General features: G+C 40.5%; 1 protein-coding gene and 1 pseudogene across 1 annotated transcript; one reads left to right on the top strand and one right to left on the bottom strand.

The window, feature by feature from the left end:
- Nucleotides 1-3,127: 3,127 nt before the first annotated feature.
- On the top strand, nt 3,128-6,841 carry LOC146498242 (uncharacterized; annotated as a pseudogene).
- Nucleotides 6,842-7,212: 371 nt separating this feature from the next.
- On the bottom strand, nt 7,213-15,529 carry LOC146498241 (uncharacterized). Its single transcript, XM_085141946.1, has 3 exons — nt 9,083-15,529; nt 8,707-8,842; nt 7,213-8,624 (listed from the first exon to the last, which is right to left on the bottom strand). Exons 1-3 carry the CDS (start codon nt 9,745-9,747, stop codon nt 7,872-7,874), a joined length of 1,554 nt encoding a protein of 517 aa, XP_084998072.1. The 5' UTR covers nt 9,748-15,529; the 3' UTR covers nt 7,213-7,871.
- Nucleotides 15,530-16,796: the final 1,267 nt, after the last annotated feature.

Raw genomic sequence — 16,796 nt, 5'->3', positions numbered from 1 at the left:
GTGACATGACCTCTGTGTTTACGCAGTTCAGATACAAGAAAAACTATTATTACAACAACAACAGTAGGTACAGATGATACTCCCATCACTCCCCAGTTCTCCCACAGCTTTATTTCGGTGCTACCTTATACCCTCCAAACGTACTCAGACTAGAACCTCTGTCCGAGGAGCTTTTAACCTTTATTTTATTGCTGTAGGCACCAGTGTCTTCCAGTCGGGTGATCCTCTGCTCTCGTTTCCTTCGACCTCAGGGGTTAGACAACCCTTCAGTCGTTGCACAGATCAGGGGATTATTCTGCCCCGATTTCAAACAATGATCTGTGTATTCTGGGATCACAGCTGTGTTCCCCAGGAAAAGGAACAGAAAGGTGTTCTCCTTATGACCAACAGCCTCTCGAACGTCGTTGGTGTGGTGTTCCTGGATTTCCGTCAACCCCTTCGTGGTTATCGCTGTGTTTATTTGATCCATCCTTTTTAGGTGACTAACTGGAGCCCAAAATGCCATGACACTTGAACCCAGTTGATGTTTCCGCAGTCACCGTAACTGTCTCTGCTGCCAAGGATCCTCGTATATCTGTGACCTCGTCTGGTGTCTGTTCCTTTCTCTGTAAGAGACAGAAAACCAAAACACCTCTCTTCCTAGCTCTAACAATCTAATGTTGCTGTCTACTGATCTTTTGGTGATTCAGAATTGGTTTAGAACATTCAGAATGTCCCAAGGACTTATCCTAATTTAGTGTATGTGTGTGTAAGCGTGTTTGCATTTAGCCTGCTGCACTCAAGGCATTTCCTACACTTTATCAGTCCGGACTATCGCCGAACGAAGCTTATGACCTTCAAAAGACCGAGTGCCAACTCATTATAAGCACATTTGCAAGATATATATAAAAATGATTAAAACCACTCATTCTAATAAAAGACATAAAAAACAAATTAGCCATTTCTAATTCTAACATGTGTCCATTCAATTAAGCTAGAAAATTAAAAAAAAAAGGTTAGTGACCTCATATCTTAGAAAGTATCAGACTTTCTCCTATCCAATGTCGTTGCTCCAGTCTTGTTATCCTGTGTTAGGGAATGAAATCAATTTAATTGTCATGTTAGATCTGTTCAACTCCTGGCTCCGCCCAGAGCCTGCGTCTTCACAATTGTCTACAAACAAAACCTGTATTATTATGAACTTCACTTCAACATGAACTTGTTGACTACTTTTGACACCTGTAGATAGAAGATTAACATGGGGTTATAACAATCACTGTAATACAAATGTTAATATGTCAATAGCTTCAATAAATGTTCAATGCAATGTTTGTTATATGATTCTAATGTAACAATAATGCTGATGCTAAAATAACAGTAAAACACACCCTTTTTATCCCTTACTGACCACAGCAGGGGCATCTATGTTTTAATTCAGCCATGAAGCTCACCTGATTCATCACTGAGCCCCACCGGCACTGGCATCTGACAGGGTGGTGCTGCATATTCTTCCTTTAATGTCACTATTTTCAATCTGTTAATTAGAGTGCTTAAACATGAAGTAGACTACATCCACTACAAGTCAATACAACTGTGAATGTGGCCAATTATCAATCTATTACCAATCAATAACAAAAAATAGCTTTTATTTTATGCATGCTTTTAGTCAACCACTCACCCACAGGATCTCCAATCCCAGAAAATTCCTTCTCCTCATTTAATAAGTCTGTCCTCCTTCCATGCCCTGGTAACTGGTCCATCCAGAGCTGTATCATTATGAAATATACATACAACAAGCCAAACCACACCTTGGTCACACCAACCCTTTTCCGCCCTGAAGATGTCCAACGCCATCTTAGTCTGGACTGTCAAAGGTGATTTTAACGCTGATTGTTCCGACAATCCATTTATAACATTTCCTGGTCAGATTAGCCAATCTCTGCACACTGGAATAAACATACTCAACATGATCAACATTTTTCCTGCGTGTTTTTCATCATCTTATTGATTCCAGCGCTCCATCCTTATGTGATTTGTTGCATTATGTTTATCTAGAACTCCACTCTGTCTCTAAATGTTTGAAGAATTTTTCATGTTTGGGGTCAAATCTTAAGAATTTGACCATACGTGAAATTAATGGTGTTATTGTAACATGGTAGACCAGTGTGCCTGTCTTAATTCAGCTCCATATTATTGTGTGAAGTTGCACTGGGTTGGGAGTGGTTTTTTGTGTGTGTGTCACATTTTTGGTGAGCCAATGGCTGGAATGGGGTTGGACTAATTAGAGGCAGGTGTACTTGATTGCACTGATACACTGGTCTACTTATAGCCCACACTACAAACACTGCTGTGTCATTTTGTCTCTCTGTGCATGTATGTAATGTGATAATCTGATATGTTTGGGATGGATGGGTTTTGCGCTATGAATTTTATACTGAAGGTGTCATTTTTGTCTCTCTGTGCAGGCCAGGGCCTATTATATGCCACAGCCTAAAGGCAGCATAGTTGCACAGGTTGGAGTGATCACTGGCTATATGCTTGCAGGGTAGTGGGTCTCCAAGGATAACTTCTACCCCTGTTAAAGGCAACATGTGGAGTGCAACTGGCCGTGTGGCATAGCTGGCTCTGGCCTTGGGACTGTGTGTTTTTATTTGATTCATGAATGGGACACTGGACTGTTTTATCTTTTATCTCTTGATATTTTTTGTCACTAAATTATCTTTTAGAATTTTATTGACTGTCATCGTTTTGCCCACGACTGAGACGGTTGGTCAGACCTAAAATCTTTCTTTGGGTGTGTTACATTATCACCCCCATCGGGGCTTACCTTTCCCACTTCTGATGATATTCCTCCCTATTCTTTGCAAGTACCCCATTTTGGTGGCGAGAAACTGTTGGTGTGGTCAAGTGGGCGCTGTAAAAACAAAAGCTCAGGACAGAACAGCTATCAGTCATGTACTTCATACAAAATTAGCATATATTCAATTTCATATTGATCCTCTGAGTGTAATGGTACATTTTAATTTGAATTTATCAAAGCTAAACACAATAATTTTTCTTTATTTTGCTCTTGTTCTTGTGCAGCACCACATCTCAGCACATGCCCCTGTCGGTTCTATGTTACTTTTCTAAATTATTGACTATTTCAATGGAGAACCTAAATGACTTTGACCAACGTTTGTCATTACATATCTCTATTTTGAAAGTGACAGTCTATCATTCCCCTGTTATAGGTATCAATAGAGTTTTTTCTTGCTTTTTCTATCAAAATTGATTGACTTTTTACAGTGGCCCGCTATGGTTAATAATAACATGTTCAGTCATGAGTGAAATCAAAGCTTCTCTTCACTTTAGCATTTAACATTCCCAACAATATAATGTGCTGCATTAATCGAAACACAGCTAATAAAACCCAATTTTCTTGATGGAAACATCAGTAGCTCAAAATTAGCAACCAAAGGGTTAAGTCTGCAGTTCACACTCATGTGAAGCTACAGCCTCCCCCCCTAGTCTCTGTCCTCCTACTCCTGCAAAAACAAAACAAAGCGAGACAAAACATCCACCCTTCTTTTACAGGCTGGGTGAATTGTTTGTAGACATGTACTAATCCTAAAGTCGGTATCGTTTTTGTCTCAGTGTCAAGTCAGTTTAAACATTTAGTCGTCAGTCCATCACAGTCCAGTCACATGCATACATTCACACACATTCATACCAGATATTGCTGATAATGGAGTCTCACGCGCAACCTAATCACGCCTCCATTACCAGCAAGATGACGTCATCATTTTAAAGGAAAACAGTTCCTTGTTTTTTTTTTTTGGACTGGATTGACTCGCTGCAATCCTTTTAGGTTCAGGACTTCTCATGTGATCAATGTCCCATATAAGTGAATTTCTCCAGAGCCCATTATAATTATGGAGAAAAATACTTTGCAACTGTTTTCAGTAAGAATGTTATAGCGCTTTAAAGTTCAATCTCTCAGGCCTGGATTAAAGAGCTGATTTGTTAAATCAGGAACTCACAAAATACCAAAATATCACCACCGGTGGATCACTCCTCTCAGATGTTCTTATTTCAGTGCACTGTAACAAAAGCAAAGACAAACGTAACCAATAAAATACTCATATAATAACTAGGGATGGGTACCGGTATCCGGTGCCATCATGGCACCGGTTCTGACATAAACGGTAGTAACCAGACCGAAAAGCAGCGCGCATTTCGGTGCTTTATTTCGGTGCTTTTTTTTCCTGAGCTGTGATACACTTTCTTCTTCCTTACATTTCTATTGGCGGTTGGCAAACAACTGAAAGGTGCATTACCGCCACCAACTGGTATGGAATGATACACTTTAGATTCTAGCCAATGGACTATGTGCACGTTAGCATATGCTACTTCCGGTGCGGAAACTCCTGTGGGGAGCTTTCTTTCCGGTGTCCTATTCGCGCCTTGTTTAAGCTCCAAAACAAGTTAACCAAATGAATGAATTAAGCGGCGATTTACATTTCTCTAGATGTCTTGGTCATTTACCTAATATAACTGTAAATGATGTTCATCGACTTGTCGATATTTTTTCCCCTGCGCCTCAGAACAAAAGAGAAAAGGGATTAAAATTTTATATTTGTCAGTATCTGTATAATTTTGAAGGTAAGTCACAACATATCCTTCAGAAATACTAATATGTAGAGACCCTTAACAGCAATCATTCATTTATTTATTTTTATATAGGGCTTTTTTACGGTTTGTTGACATGCTGTGTATGTGTGTATTTAACTGTGCTTGCTAATATCGACATAATGGGGGAAACATCTGGCTTTCACTATTGTTCACCCGTAGTTTGCATGCTGAACATTTGCCTGTTTAAATCATAAGAACTGTCACTATACAGAGATGTGCTTCCGAGTGTGGACGATGTGTCTTCTCATTTTGTAATGCAGTTATGCTTGCATTGAGTGATGTAAACAACCAATCGATCTACACTCATCAAACATAAAAACTTATCATTAGATTTTTTTTATGAGAATGTCTGCTTCAAGGGTCTATATATGTTTCTATGCTTATACTTACCAACTAACACGTTATTCTATTACTAACTTTACTGAAATTGTTGTTTTTCTACAGTGTCTGACAAAGAGCAGGGCTCAGGAGAGGTGGTGGTCAGGGCAGAGTGCTTCAGGTCTATGAGGAAAACAGAGAAATCTCACAAACTCAGCGTATGATCATGAAAAAGAGGCAGTGTGAAATTGTGTTTAGTGTATATAGTGCATAATGTATCATAGGATCATGTCAGGCTGTCATATCAGGGAGGTGTTCAGAAATAAATGCATCGGGCAAACATGGATAATACTTTCTAAGGATATTAATTGATGACATTAAATACATTGAAATATTGTACTTTGTAGGTGGTCCTAAAAGATTTGCTGCCTGTGCAACTGCTGCACTTCTCCTGCACGTGCAAGGCTGGAAAAGCTCTGTGCAACCATTGTGTTGCTCTTCTGTTTCAATCTGCACACTATTCGCAGTTGAAAGTCCAAGTCGTTCCCCCAATATTGAGCTGCACTGAAGGTGAACAACAGTGGCATAAGCCCAGAGTTATGGTGAGTGCAATCATCGCAATATTTTTAATGTAACTTTATATTTTATAATTATTTTTTTCCATATTGTAATAGGGGATAAAGCCTGGCCCTGTTGAGAAGATGGCTGTGCTCTCAGCCAAACCCAAAACAAGAAAGACCACAGAGGGAGTGCGGTAAGTGCTTGCTACTGATGAGGTTTCAGATATCATCACAACATTCGTTAGGGAAATACTATTTAATACAGAATGGGGGGCAACTAATTATTGTTAAAAAGCAGATTCTAGTGTTAATATGGTGAGTTTTAGGGCCTAGCAACTAATAAAAATGACTTGTTTCAGCATTTATAAATTTAAAGTTTTGATCTGCCATGGCAAATGTAATGAATAAGAAAGTTGACTTCTTGTCCCCCAGTAGCACTATGACATCATGGTATTCTGTCTGAAGTCTAATCTGAAAACTGAAAATCTGTTTAAAATTATTATGCTTTTTTGTTACATATCATTCAGGAGGTGTTTTTCGAATTTCACACCTCTAATCATTAGTCATAATGTTCATTTGTAAAATGTGTGTGTGTGTATGTACATATATATATATGTGTGTATATATTTATATATATATATATATATATATATATATATATATATATATATATATATAGCTATTATTGTACCTGTAATTGTAGTAGATTTCCCTTAAATTTAAAATGTTTGTGTGTGTGTGTGTGTGTTTTCTGTAACATCCAGGAGCAAACTGTACAAAGGCCTTTACGGGGACCTTCCTGACCTCTCGGTTCTGCGGGTATCTGAAGTGTACCAAACCTTCTCTGATGCTGACCGGCCTATGATTTGTACCATGGGAATAAGTGACGATATCCCACTTGTGGAGTCACGTTTTGGCAAGGTGCAACAAGGAAGTCCACTTTCTTATCAGCAACCATCCAAAGAGAAAGCGCAGACTCTTCATAATGCTCCACCTCCACCATCATTGCCACTGCAGGACTACAGACTGAAACCATCAGAGTGCATGTTTGTCTGTTCCAGGAAGCAACAGCTGCACATGAAAAGTCTGGAGGTGACGCTGGAAATGTCCCAGAGCATAGAATGTGCTACGCGAGAGCAGAGTGAGTGTGACGATTGGTATAATGTACGGAGACCACGAGTGACTGCATCTCGTTTTAGAGAGATCTGTCATGTGAGCAAATCCTCTGAAGAGCTGCTGGCTGAACGCATCTTAAAAGGTACTCACCAGACAGGCCCTATGAAGAGGGGTTTAGAGTTAGAGGCAGATGCGATCTGGGAATACTGTCAGATAAAACGAGTGAACCACTACAAATGTGGATTTGTGGTGCACCCAGATGCGTCATGGATTGGTGCATCACCCGATGGTATCATTTTCGACCCCTTGGAGCAACCTCCGTTTGGCCTAGTAGAAATGAAATGTCCAAACATTAAAAGTTATGTAGATGCACCTTACCTCAAGGTCAGCAGAGGGACATTGCAGCTTAAACCAACACATGCCTATTATTGGCAAGTTCAGGGCCAGCTGCTAACTACAGGTATGAGTTGGTGCGATTTTGTAGTCTCCACTCAAGAAGATGTCTTCATACAAAGAATACAGAGGGATGAGGGTTTGATGGAGACAATGAAGCCTAAGATAGATATGTTCTATTTTCACGTGTACATGGACAAATACCTTGCAGTGTCATAAATGGGCAGCTTGTCATTCCTGACTTTAATGTCATAAACTTACATGGTGGGCAAGGGCCATTGTATTATTTGCTTGTTTTGTTTTGATCAAAATAGAAATCTGTTAATAAAAGTAGGTTTGGTGAAGAGTTCACACAGACGAGTTTTGTGTTATTAATATCAGCAGTGTTTGTGTTCAAAACACGGGTTTTTTTTGGTAGAAAAGAATTTGATATCCTTACTGTTGTAAAACTCAAAGTATGTTAAATAAAGTTGATAATTTGAAATCTGTGTTTTTTATTTTCAGAATTCCAGAGAAACAGTATTTAGTATCTTTATAAAATCTATTGCAATCAATAAGAAGCACACAGAACAGTGCAATAGACAATGCGGTTAAAGTAAGGCAGTTTTATTTGCAGAGTAACAGTAAAACATCAAGTGATTTATTATTTAACTTTATCCAGGAAAGGGGGTGTGTTAGCTGTTGATCAATTTTACTTAAGTAACAAAATTTGCTACTTAAATTCTTGGAAAGTAACTAAATACATGAATTTAAAATAATAACAATATTCTAAAGATATTCAAAGTATTCAGAATACAGTATTCTGACTAGACAATGTAATGGAATGTGCTTTTAATCAACCACCCATTTTTTGACCAGTGGTCCGTATTGATAATTTGTGAGGAGACATGCAACAGTAAAAATTTGGTTTATACTCCCAGAAATGGAGAGAGGGATGACAGTGTCAAAAAGTTTGTTTTCTTTAACCCTCCTGATGAGCCTCTCCACGTGGACCCTCAGACGTGCAATGGACTGGGTTCTAAGGACATCCAACTCTGACATTTGAGCTTGCTTGGACAAAAAGGCTGGGCGATGGACTTTCCCAGGCACCAGCTCATCTACCAGAAACCCTTTGTCCACCATTATATCCATCTCAGGTGTCAGGAGGGAGGTGATGCCAGAGTGACGGAAAATCTCCTTGTCACTGATGGAGCCTTCAAAAAGTGCTGAGACAAATGTCAATGCTCCATTGGGGGACATGCCAATAAGCGCTTTGAAAGTGGAGTGCGACTTGTAAGTTGAAAATACCTCGCTCTGGAGCAGAAGGGAGGAGGGTGTTTGGCATCTCATTTCAGTACAGTCCAGAATGACATGGGTATTTTTATAAGTCCCACTAAAATCCGTGGAGCAGTTTGCTCTCACTCTGCCAGGTGCCATCCAGATGGAGACAGATCCAAGCAAAGTGTACAAAAAGTTGGACCATGACACAAGTATTCTACTCACTGTAGCTCTGTGGATGTTAAACTTGTGACAAAGCTCCCTTTGTGTACAGCCGGTTGCCAGATAATTAAGGAACAAGAAGAGCTCATCAATTGGCAACAATTTCTGGAAGAGAAAAAAAATTGCTGCAGTCACAAAAATGTGCAACACACACAGATCAAGCAGGTAGTAATTGTGTAGAACTTACAGTTGGTCTGTTTACAGGGATCTCTGTGGATGTGCTGGTGGAAAGGCTCTTCTGACCACTGGTGACCCTCACCATCCTGCTTGTTGCCTCTTGGATTAGATTCCAAAAGGCCATCAAATGCTCATATGACGGAAATCTGCATTTAAATGGTGGATGTTAACATAGTTTTTTTATCTGCAGCTATTGCTAAATTTCAGATGACATTACAACTTTCTATTGGTAAATTTAATACAGATCAGAGGTAAGTTACATTAATATTTTTAAAGTGATGAGGCTAGAAACGAAAACCAACTCCAGCCTTGTGTTAAAATGCACTTTTGTGTGGTAATATTATTAAGGTCATGGGTCACTAGTTGAAAACTTCAGGATTTCTTACCTTGTATAGTACCGAATGTCCTCAGGTGATGTGGCAAATCGCTGCAGTCCAAATCCCTGCGTCAAATGATACGACTCAAGCTGCCGTCTAAGCTCCTCAATCTCCCGTGACATAGTTTCATATTTAATGCGGTCTACCACAATCAAAGGACTTGCTGCATAGTCGTGGTCGTCAATCAGGGGAATGGAGGCAGGAGCAGACTCAGTACAACCAGTAATGGGCATATCAGACACATCGTTTTCATCCTCTGTGTTGTAATCTACGGTTGCCATAGCCACGGTATCAGCATGTCGAGGTCGGCGCTCCCAAACTCCGGGTCGCTCCGTCTTTTTTGAAAAATTATTCCAGTGGAATAAGGAGGGAACAGCTTTCGGCTGAAGACAACGCTTACCAGAGGAAGACACGAAAATCTCTCCTGTCTCAAAATGCCGACTACACACTCTAGACCTGGTTGTAACTGTGAAGCCGTCCCTTCTGATTTTTATCAGCCATTGTGCTCGCAATTCAGAATCTGTGGGAAAGGAGTGGAAACTTAACATCTTGTTAAACCTCCCTCCAGCAGTACACAGCGGGACACAGCAATGGTGACCGGTCCCACCTTCTGCTCTTTGTAATTTGAAGCGATCTTTCCGTTTCTGTTTGTTAGACATCATTTTGAAGTCCATCTCCGCAGTAGCGATTGACGGCGAAATAAAGCTACCGGAAATATACAACCCCACATCCGGTCTCAAACCAGGAAGTTAGCATTTTCTCGTGCACAGAGTCCATCAATTTACGTTTCGAGGATAGTAGGCGGGTCCAGGTACGTACGTTCTTTTAGAGCAGAGCTACAGATTAAAAATGCCCAAGGCAAAGCGGTCAAAAGTCTGGCTGTACTTCACAGCAAAAGATGCAAACTCAGCAGCTGCAACAAGTGCTTTAAGCTGATACTGTGATGCTGTCAAAGGAGGTCACACTTTACGATGAACCTAGCCCTGCCAGTGTAGCAGAAATGATGATGATGATGATGATGCAGCAGCAGCCGTTCTTCTCTGCGTGAGTAGCTTAATGTTGTTCGTGTGTAATTTACGTTGAGTAAGCTAACCGCGTTATTAAATTAATGCATGTAAGGTGAACTAGCAAACACCATCATAGCTACATGCGGCTGTCTTCTTGTTTGATGGCAGATACTCCCTTCACCCTGGCCAAAAAGGCTAAAATGACCGAAGAAAAAGTGGAAAACAGCTAAACATGAGAGGTTTTTGGACAAAGTTTGTGTTTTTTCCATTGTTTAAGCTGCTTCCAGCCCAGAGTGATACCATATATGCCCTATACCTGCAGAAAAGACTAACATTGTTATCTTTTTACAAAAAAAAACAGCTGAACATGAGAGGTTTTCGGACCAATTTTGTGTTTTCCATTCTTTAAGCACCGGTTTGAGCACCGTATAAGCACCGGCACCGTTTCAAAAGTACCGGTTTGGCACCGGTATCAGATAAAACCTAAACGATACCCATCCCTAATAATAACAAATACTGGGGCCCGTTGGAAACATGTCCAAGCATAAAACCATCTTTCTCTCTCTTAGAGAAAGAAAACAATCCAAACCTCACTGATAAAATCAACCTAGTGTTAAGCAAAACCCAAAATCAACCAAAACTTCACCAGAAAGTTTTCCTCCGTCCCAGGACAATATTGTGTTTGCATACAGGTACCGTAACTTCTTTTGCACTGACAAAAAACATGTTGGACTTATTTGATTCAATAGTGGACACTAGTTGCACACAAATGTTTTGCTTTGGTAGAAACTTAAACAACTGAGTTAAATCAACACAACCTTTTCATATTCAGTTAACCTGTGCATTTTGAGTTCATATTACACGATTAAGACATGTTCAGATGGAGTAAGTTGAGCTCCTGGAATATTTTAATCCTTCACAATTCTGTCATTTTATTTCAACACTATTCAATAACTTTTATCCAAATTCTACTTGGTCCCTTAAATACTACATGTTGTCTTCATATTGCCTACGGTTCAACAAAGTCTAAATTCTGATTACCATAAAAATTGAATGGGTCTACAACAACTACCATCCTCCTATCTTTATCCTAATTGCACGAGGGCTGGGAAATACCTCTAAAGTGATAGGTTACGAGGCAGGGTGCACCCCGAACAGGTCACCAGTCTATCACCTAGAAACAAACAACCATTTACACTTACATTCACGGATAATTTAGAATCATCAATTAACCTAGCTCTAATAGCTTCATGACTTTTCACTGTGGCAGGAAACCAGAATACCCATACAGAAACCACTGCAAACTAGCCAGACTGTGGACTTGCACCCCAGAACCTTCTTACTGTGGAGCAACAGCACTCACCAGCATGCCAACAATGTAGGAAATACAGGGAAGCTATGATTTCCTGTTGAATTTTGTACAGATCTTTAAAGTCTGAGGCAATTGTGTTAAATACACGTGGGATGCTTACGTAAATCCAAGGGCTGGCCCCCTTTTCTTCTTTTTTTTTTTTTTTTCAGTGTGTTCCTCCTTCAATTAAATCTCAATCACAAAAATGTGGCGCTCCGAAATAAGGCTCACACCGTTAATTCATAATTTTCACTCTGTACCACTGCTCCTTATCAGGCTGTGCGAAGCACAGTAAACAATTCAGTCGAGGCCTTGAGCCATAAACAGACATCACTCACAGACATTGTTTTCATAACCAAACTGCTCTAGACCCTGTCCCCTAAATCTACACAAATGCCCTCTGGGTGACATGAAATGCATTTAACCAATTAACAATCAATGGCTTCTTGTTGTTGTAACAGATTCTGTATTTGGACATTTGTGTGCAGCATTTTGCGTATCAGCATAGCATTTGTTAGTAAAGCATTCTTCATTGCAGCAGCGTGTGTGTATCACTCTTCATTGCACAAACATGTGTATGTGTGTATGTGTGTGTGTGTGGAACACTTCTCAGTGAATTGAATCAGCATTTCAATTTGTGTGCGTGTGTGTGTGTCATTTCTCAGTCAATCAACGAGTGCATATGTGTTCATATGTGTGTGAGTCAGTGTATGTAAATGTGTGTGTTTGTGTGTGTGTTTGTGTTCATCACTTTCCTGTTCTGGTGTTCTGGGTAAACCACGGCCTGAAGCGCGCTCTGGGGTCCTGCCCTCCCCCTTTTCAGTCCGTTTGGGTCCATTGGTGCTGCTGCCCAAAGTTCTCTCCATACTGGTTCTGGCCCCAATTGAGGCAGTCCTTTTCTCCAGTGTCCTGCATCTTCTCCTTGTCCAGCTCCTCCTTAACTTGACCCTTTTTGCTTCTGTAGGTCCTTCAGGGTTTGCTCCTGCTGTTGGAGCTTCTCGTCAGGTTTGACAACCTCCTGCTCCAGCAAGCTCCGGCCTGATTTAAAGTCCTGTATCTGGGACTCCAAGCCTGACTGATGGGTTCGATTAGCAGCCAGCTCCTCCTGAGCCATGCTCAGTTTCTGCTCTGATGTCTTGAGCTCTCACTGAGGGCAGAAACCTCAGAGTCTTTTCCGTACACGTCAGATTGAAGTTTATTGATGTTTTCCTTGCTTTGCTCCACGGCCTTCTGCAGCTCTGCTGTTCGGCTCTTCTCAGAGGTCAGCTCCTGACCGAGCCCTGACACCTGTGCCTTCAGCTTATGTTCTTCTGCTGCTTTTGTCCAATCTGAGGTGCCTTCTGACCTCAGTTACTCCTCGTGTCTCTGGCACGCCCTTTTTGCTGCCCGATCCTCCGTGTTGGTCCGTCACTGTCCTGCACAGTTTTAATGCAGAGTTGTTAAGGTCAGCATTCTTTTGCTCGGCCTCACTTTTCATCCGGGCTTAATAGGCGTCTCGTCACAGCTCTGTCAGCTGAAGCTGTCTGGAAATCTCCCCCGTGTAGTGAAACGGGCCTTGGATTTAACGTTCTCCGTCTCCGCTGCATGAGATCTCTTTCCTGCAGCACTGTTGACATTCTCAGGCTGTTGTTGTGAGTCCAGCTGCTGTAGCATTTGGTCAGGGTCACATCAAAGATGGTAGAAGGGAGAGCCAAGATGGTAGAGGGGAGAGCAGGAGTCCAGGTCAGCCTCGGCTTTCCGGGCCGACAAAGCAGCCTGTAATTAAGCATAAAGAGAAAAAACAAAAACAAAAACAAAAACAGACGAACAGGAAAATGATGTTGTTTGAAAATAATGTTGTTTTGGCTATGTTATTCAGAGAGGGGCCAGGCCCTGTGTCAGCCTTCTCCCCCCCTTTTTTTTGTTTTTTCTCACTATATAATCAACTCATAACCCACCAAGTTGACAGGACAACACAAGTACACGTTAAAATTCTTAAGATCATGTTTAATAATTCAAAAAAGGAATTTTATTTCATTCAGTAATCACTTGTATTAATCAATCACAGGAAAACATGTCACAATTTGACTCTTTTAACCACTAAATTTGTTGTTTCATCACTGGTTTGTGATTTACCAGTGTCTGTCTTTTTGAAGTCAAGTTGTTGTCCTGCAACCCAGAGAGTTTAATTGTTAGTAGTGGATAGACTTTATCATTTAACATCAGGTGTATGTTAAGTTTCGCTGCTTTAAACTTGCTGGAAAATCTTCACATGTTCATGAATGTAAGCTGTTTCTTCATTGCGTGTGTGTGCGTTTGTGGGTTATTTTAACTTTTTCTCCAACAAGGCATTTCTCTAGCACTTGCCTTTCTCATACATTTCTCTGGTTGTGTGTGTATTTAATTTTGTTTCCCAAATTTTGATTTCCCACCTTAAATAACAGCATTCCATGTCTTCAGCCAGGAATTAGAGCTTGCTTGTGAGATTCAGGGACACATGGTGCCAAAAACAATTCAGTGAAAAACTTGCCTGAACATTTCCAGTGATGGTAACCGATAACTGGAGGAGAAGATGTCCTTTTAGCTTCTTTTTCGGGTGGGGACAAAGTGAGAGGTCAAGCTGTAAAATTTTGAGCCAGAGCTTGGCATGTGTGTCGTCCCAATTTTATTAATCTATCCTTTTGCTGCTGTACTCAGGTCTCCTGGTTGAGAGAAATCCACCTGTATTAAGAGACTAAAACATTCATTTACTATTTTTCTTAAAACATCCATTTGGTTCATCCACCTAGATTTTACTCTCTCTCTTGGTGCATAGTTCACACAGTCAGGCAGTTGCCTTTTATGGGCATGCAAGTTTCCGGTCACTTACCCCCAGCAGCTGCGAAGCCGTCTCTCCCATATCAAAACTCAGCCAAACATCAAACATTCACCGTAGTCATTCAAAACTTTATTTGTAATATTATAATCAGCAAAATCAGCGTTTTAATTACAGGCATGTTTCATTGTTTGCAAATCATAATTATAAAACTCAATAACACGCTAAACAGGAAGTCCTCTGTGGGCTTCACAGCAGCCACCTCATTTGCATGTTCACACAAAATAGCTCGCAGCGCTGCAGCGCGCTATCGTCACACACAGCCTCGTTTCACACTCAACTCTCTATTATTTTACAAAGACGTCTTATATTTACAATCATTCTCAGGCCTGAAAGTTTTAGCGCCTACACAATTTTGACAAATTTAAGATAACGGGTCCAACCGAAGAAAGTCCAACTTTTTTGTAATCAATTAACCAGTATCAGCCTCTAACTGTATCTGGCCTCATCTCTAAAGTCCCTAACTCAATTTAAAGTGTCCAAAAAAGCGCAGATAAGGAGCCTCTAACTCCTAGCTTGTTCCAGGATGCCCTGTACCCCACAGTCAAGCCAACTGAACTAACCCTGTTCGCCGACAGGTCAAGGTCGCGCGTCCGCGGCCAGGAGGGAGCGTAACCTCCGGGCTATGCGCCTCTTAGTGGCCTCTAACCACCGTTCTAACAAAATTTATAATACTTTTAAACAACAGACAACACCCAAAAAACAAGAGTATGACTGAGGCAGATGCAACGTTATGGACAATGGAGCCTCTAACTCTCAACATGGCCAACACAGATGCAATCTTTTAAACCAATGGAGCCTCTAACTCACAAACTGACCAATTCCCTATGAAACTACCTGAGCCTCTAACTCAGTATTATTTTCTTTACCTGAGCCTCTAACTCAGTATTATTTTACTTTATCTTGAGCCTCTAACTCAGTATTATTTTCCTTTACCTTGAGCCTCTAACTCAGTATTATTTTACTTTATCTTGAGCCTCTAACTCAGTATTATTTTACTTTATCTTGAGCCTCTAACTCAGTATTATTTTCCTTTATCTTGAGCCTCTAACTCAGTATTATTTTCCTTTACCTGAGCCTCTAACTCAGTATTATTTTACTTTATCTTGAGCCTCTAACTCAGTATTATTTTCCTTTACCTTGAGCCTCTAACTCAGTATTATTTTCCTTTATCTTGAGCCTCTAACTCAGTATTATTTTACTTTATCTTGAGCCTCTAACTCAGTATTATTTTACTTTATCTTGAGCCTCTAACTCAGTATTATTTTCTTTTATCTTGAGCCTCTAACTCAGTATTATTTTCCTTTACCTGAGCCTCTAACTCAGTATTATTTTACTTTACCTTGAGCCTCTAACTCAGTATTATTTCCCTTTATCTTGAGCCTCTAACTCAGTATTATTTTCCTTTATCTTGAGCCTCTAACTCAGTATTGTAACTTATAAGCTTATTTCAAGTTTCAAAACTCATGAGATTTTTCATCAAAATCAAAACAGGCCTTCACCAGTAATTTCAGTGAGTAGACTTTTAATTTATACAGACCAATTTGGCACAGTTTGGATTTACATTCAACAGGTTGTGCCTCACCTTTAAATGTGCCGGCTTGCCCACTCACGTCAGACCACTGGCTCGTGCCTGCCCGTTCAACCACCTCGGACCGTCCAAACCTCCAAAACTTCCATCCCAATACCACAGGACGAGCCCCCAAAACTGTTACGGATTCAAATATTGGGAATGGATACAAGAGGAAAACCAAAATAACAACACTGGTCCGGCCGGGTCAAGTCAAACGATGATTTAATGAACACACGCGTGGGAGATGGACACCATACAGCAGACAGCATCAGATCTCAAAATGGTGGAGCCTTGATCAAACTCTTATAGCCTCTAGTGGCCCCCACCTAATCATCAGAGCCTAAACATTCTTTCTCACACAGCGCCTAAGCTACGACCTTGGCTCCCTGTTTATCTGCTCCTGATGAAATGGGGCAGTATGCTCTGTTCTCTTCTAATCAGACAAATGAGACGATGACTTTCTGCAAACAGTATTTCTTATAACTCAGCAGTATAATGCATCATAAAACAATATCATTCATTCACAATAAATCAGCAGTCTAATATAATGCAAATCAGTTTACCAAATGTAATAATTATCACCTTCTTCTAATTCAAGAGCATAATACAAACTAAAACTACATAATAATTCACAATCTTTAATTAGGGGTCTAACATGGCATAAAATAATATTATAATCCAACACGTCCTACCCGGACACCGGCCGTCGAAGGATCCTACCGATCCTTCTGAGCATTCTTCCCCTGAATTTGGACACAGCCATTGTCAGGTCATCTGTTAATCTCTCCACAGTAGTCATAGTCTTCCATAGTTGTCATAGGTTTCACAGTTTGGTTATAGTTTTTTCACAGTTTATTCATAGTTTTATGTTGCTAATGTTATCGGCCGCAATGAAGGCTTGCTTTTTGTTAAAACCTGCAACTCCTCTGTCAGCATCT

Source organism: Neolamprologus multifasciatus, chromosome 18, assembly GCF_963576455.1.
Source record: "Neolamprologus multifasciatus chromosome 18, fNeoMul1.2, whole genome shotgun sequence".
Taxonomy (NCBI): domain Eukaryota; kingdom Metazoa; phylum Chordata; class Actinopteri; order Cichliformes; family Cichlidae; genus Neolamprologus; species Neolamprologus multifasciatus.
Note: the sequence above shows the minus strand (reverse complement) of the source record. Positions and strands in the feature narration are given on the sequence as shown.

What these genes read in the sequence shown, in the direction of transcription:
- LOC146498241 (XM_085141946.1), bottom strand. Translation starts at nt 9,747, where the DNA reads ATGGACTTCAAAATGATGTCTAACAAACAGAAACGGAAAGATCGCTTC. An exon ending in GACATTCGGTACTATACAAG is followed by an intron (nt 8,843 to 9,082) that starts GTAAGAAATCCT and finishes ATTTAAATGCAG; the next exon opens with ATTTCCGTCATATGAGCATT. An exon ending in TCCCTGTAAACAGACCAACT is followed by an intron (nt 8,625 to 8,706) that starts GTAAGTTCTACA and finishes TTTCTCTTCCAG; the next exon opens with AAATTGTTGCCAATTGATGA.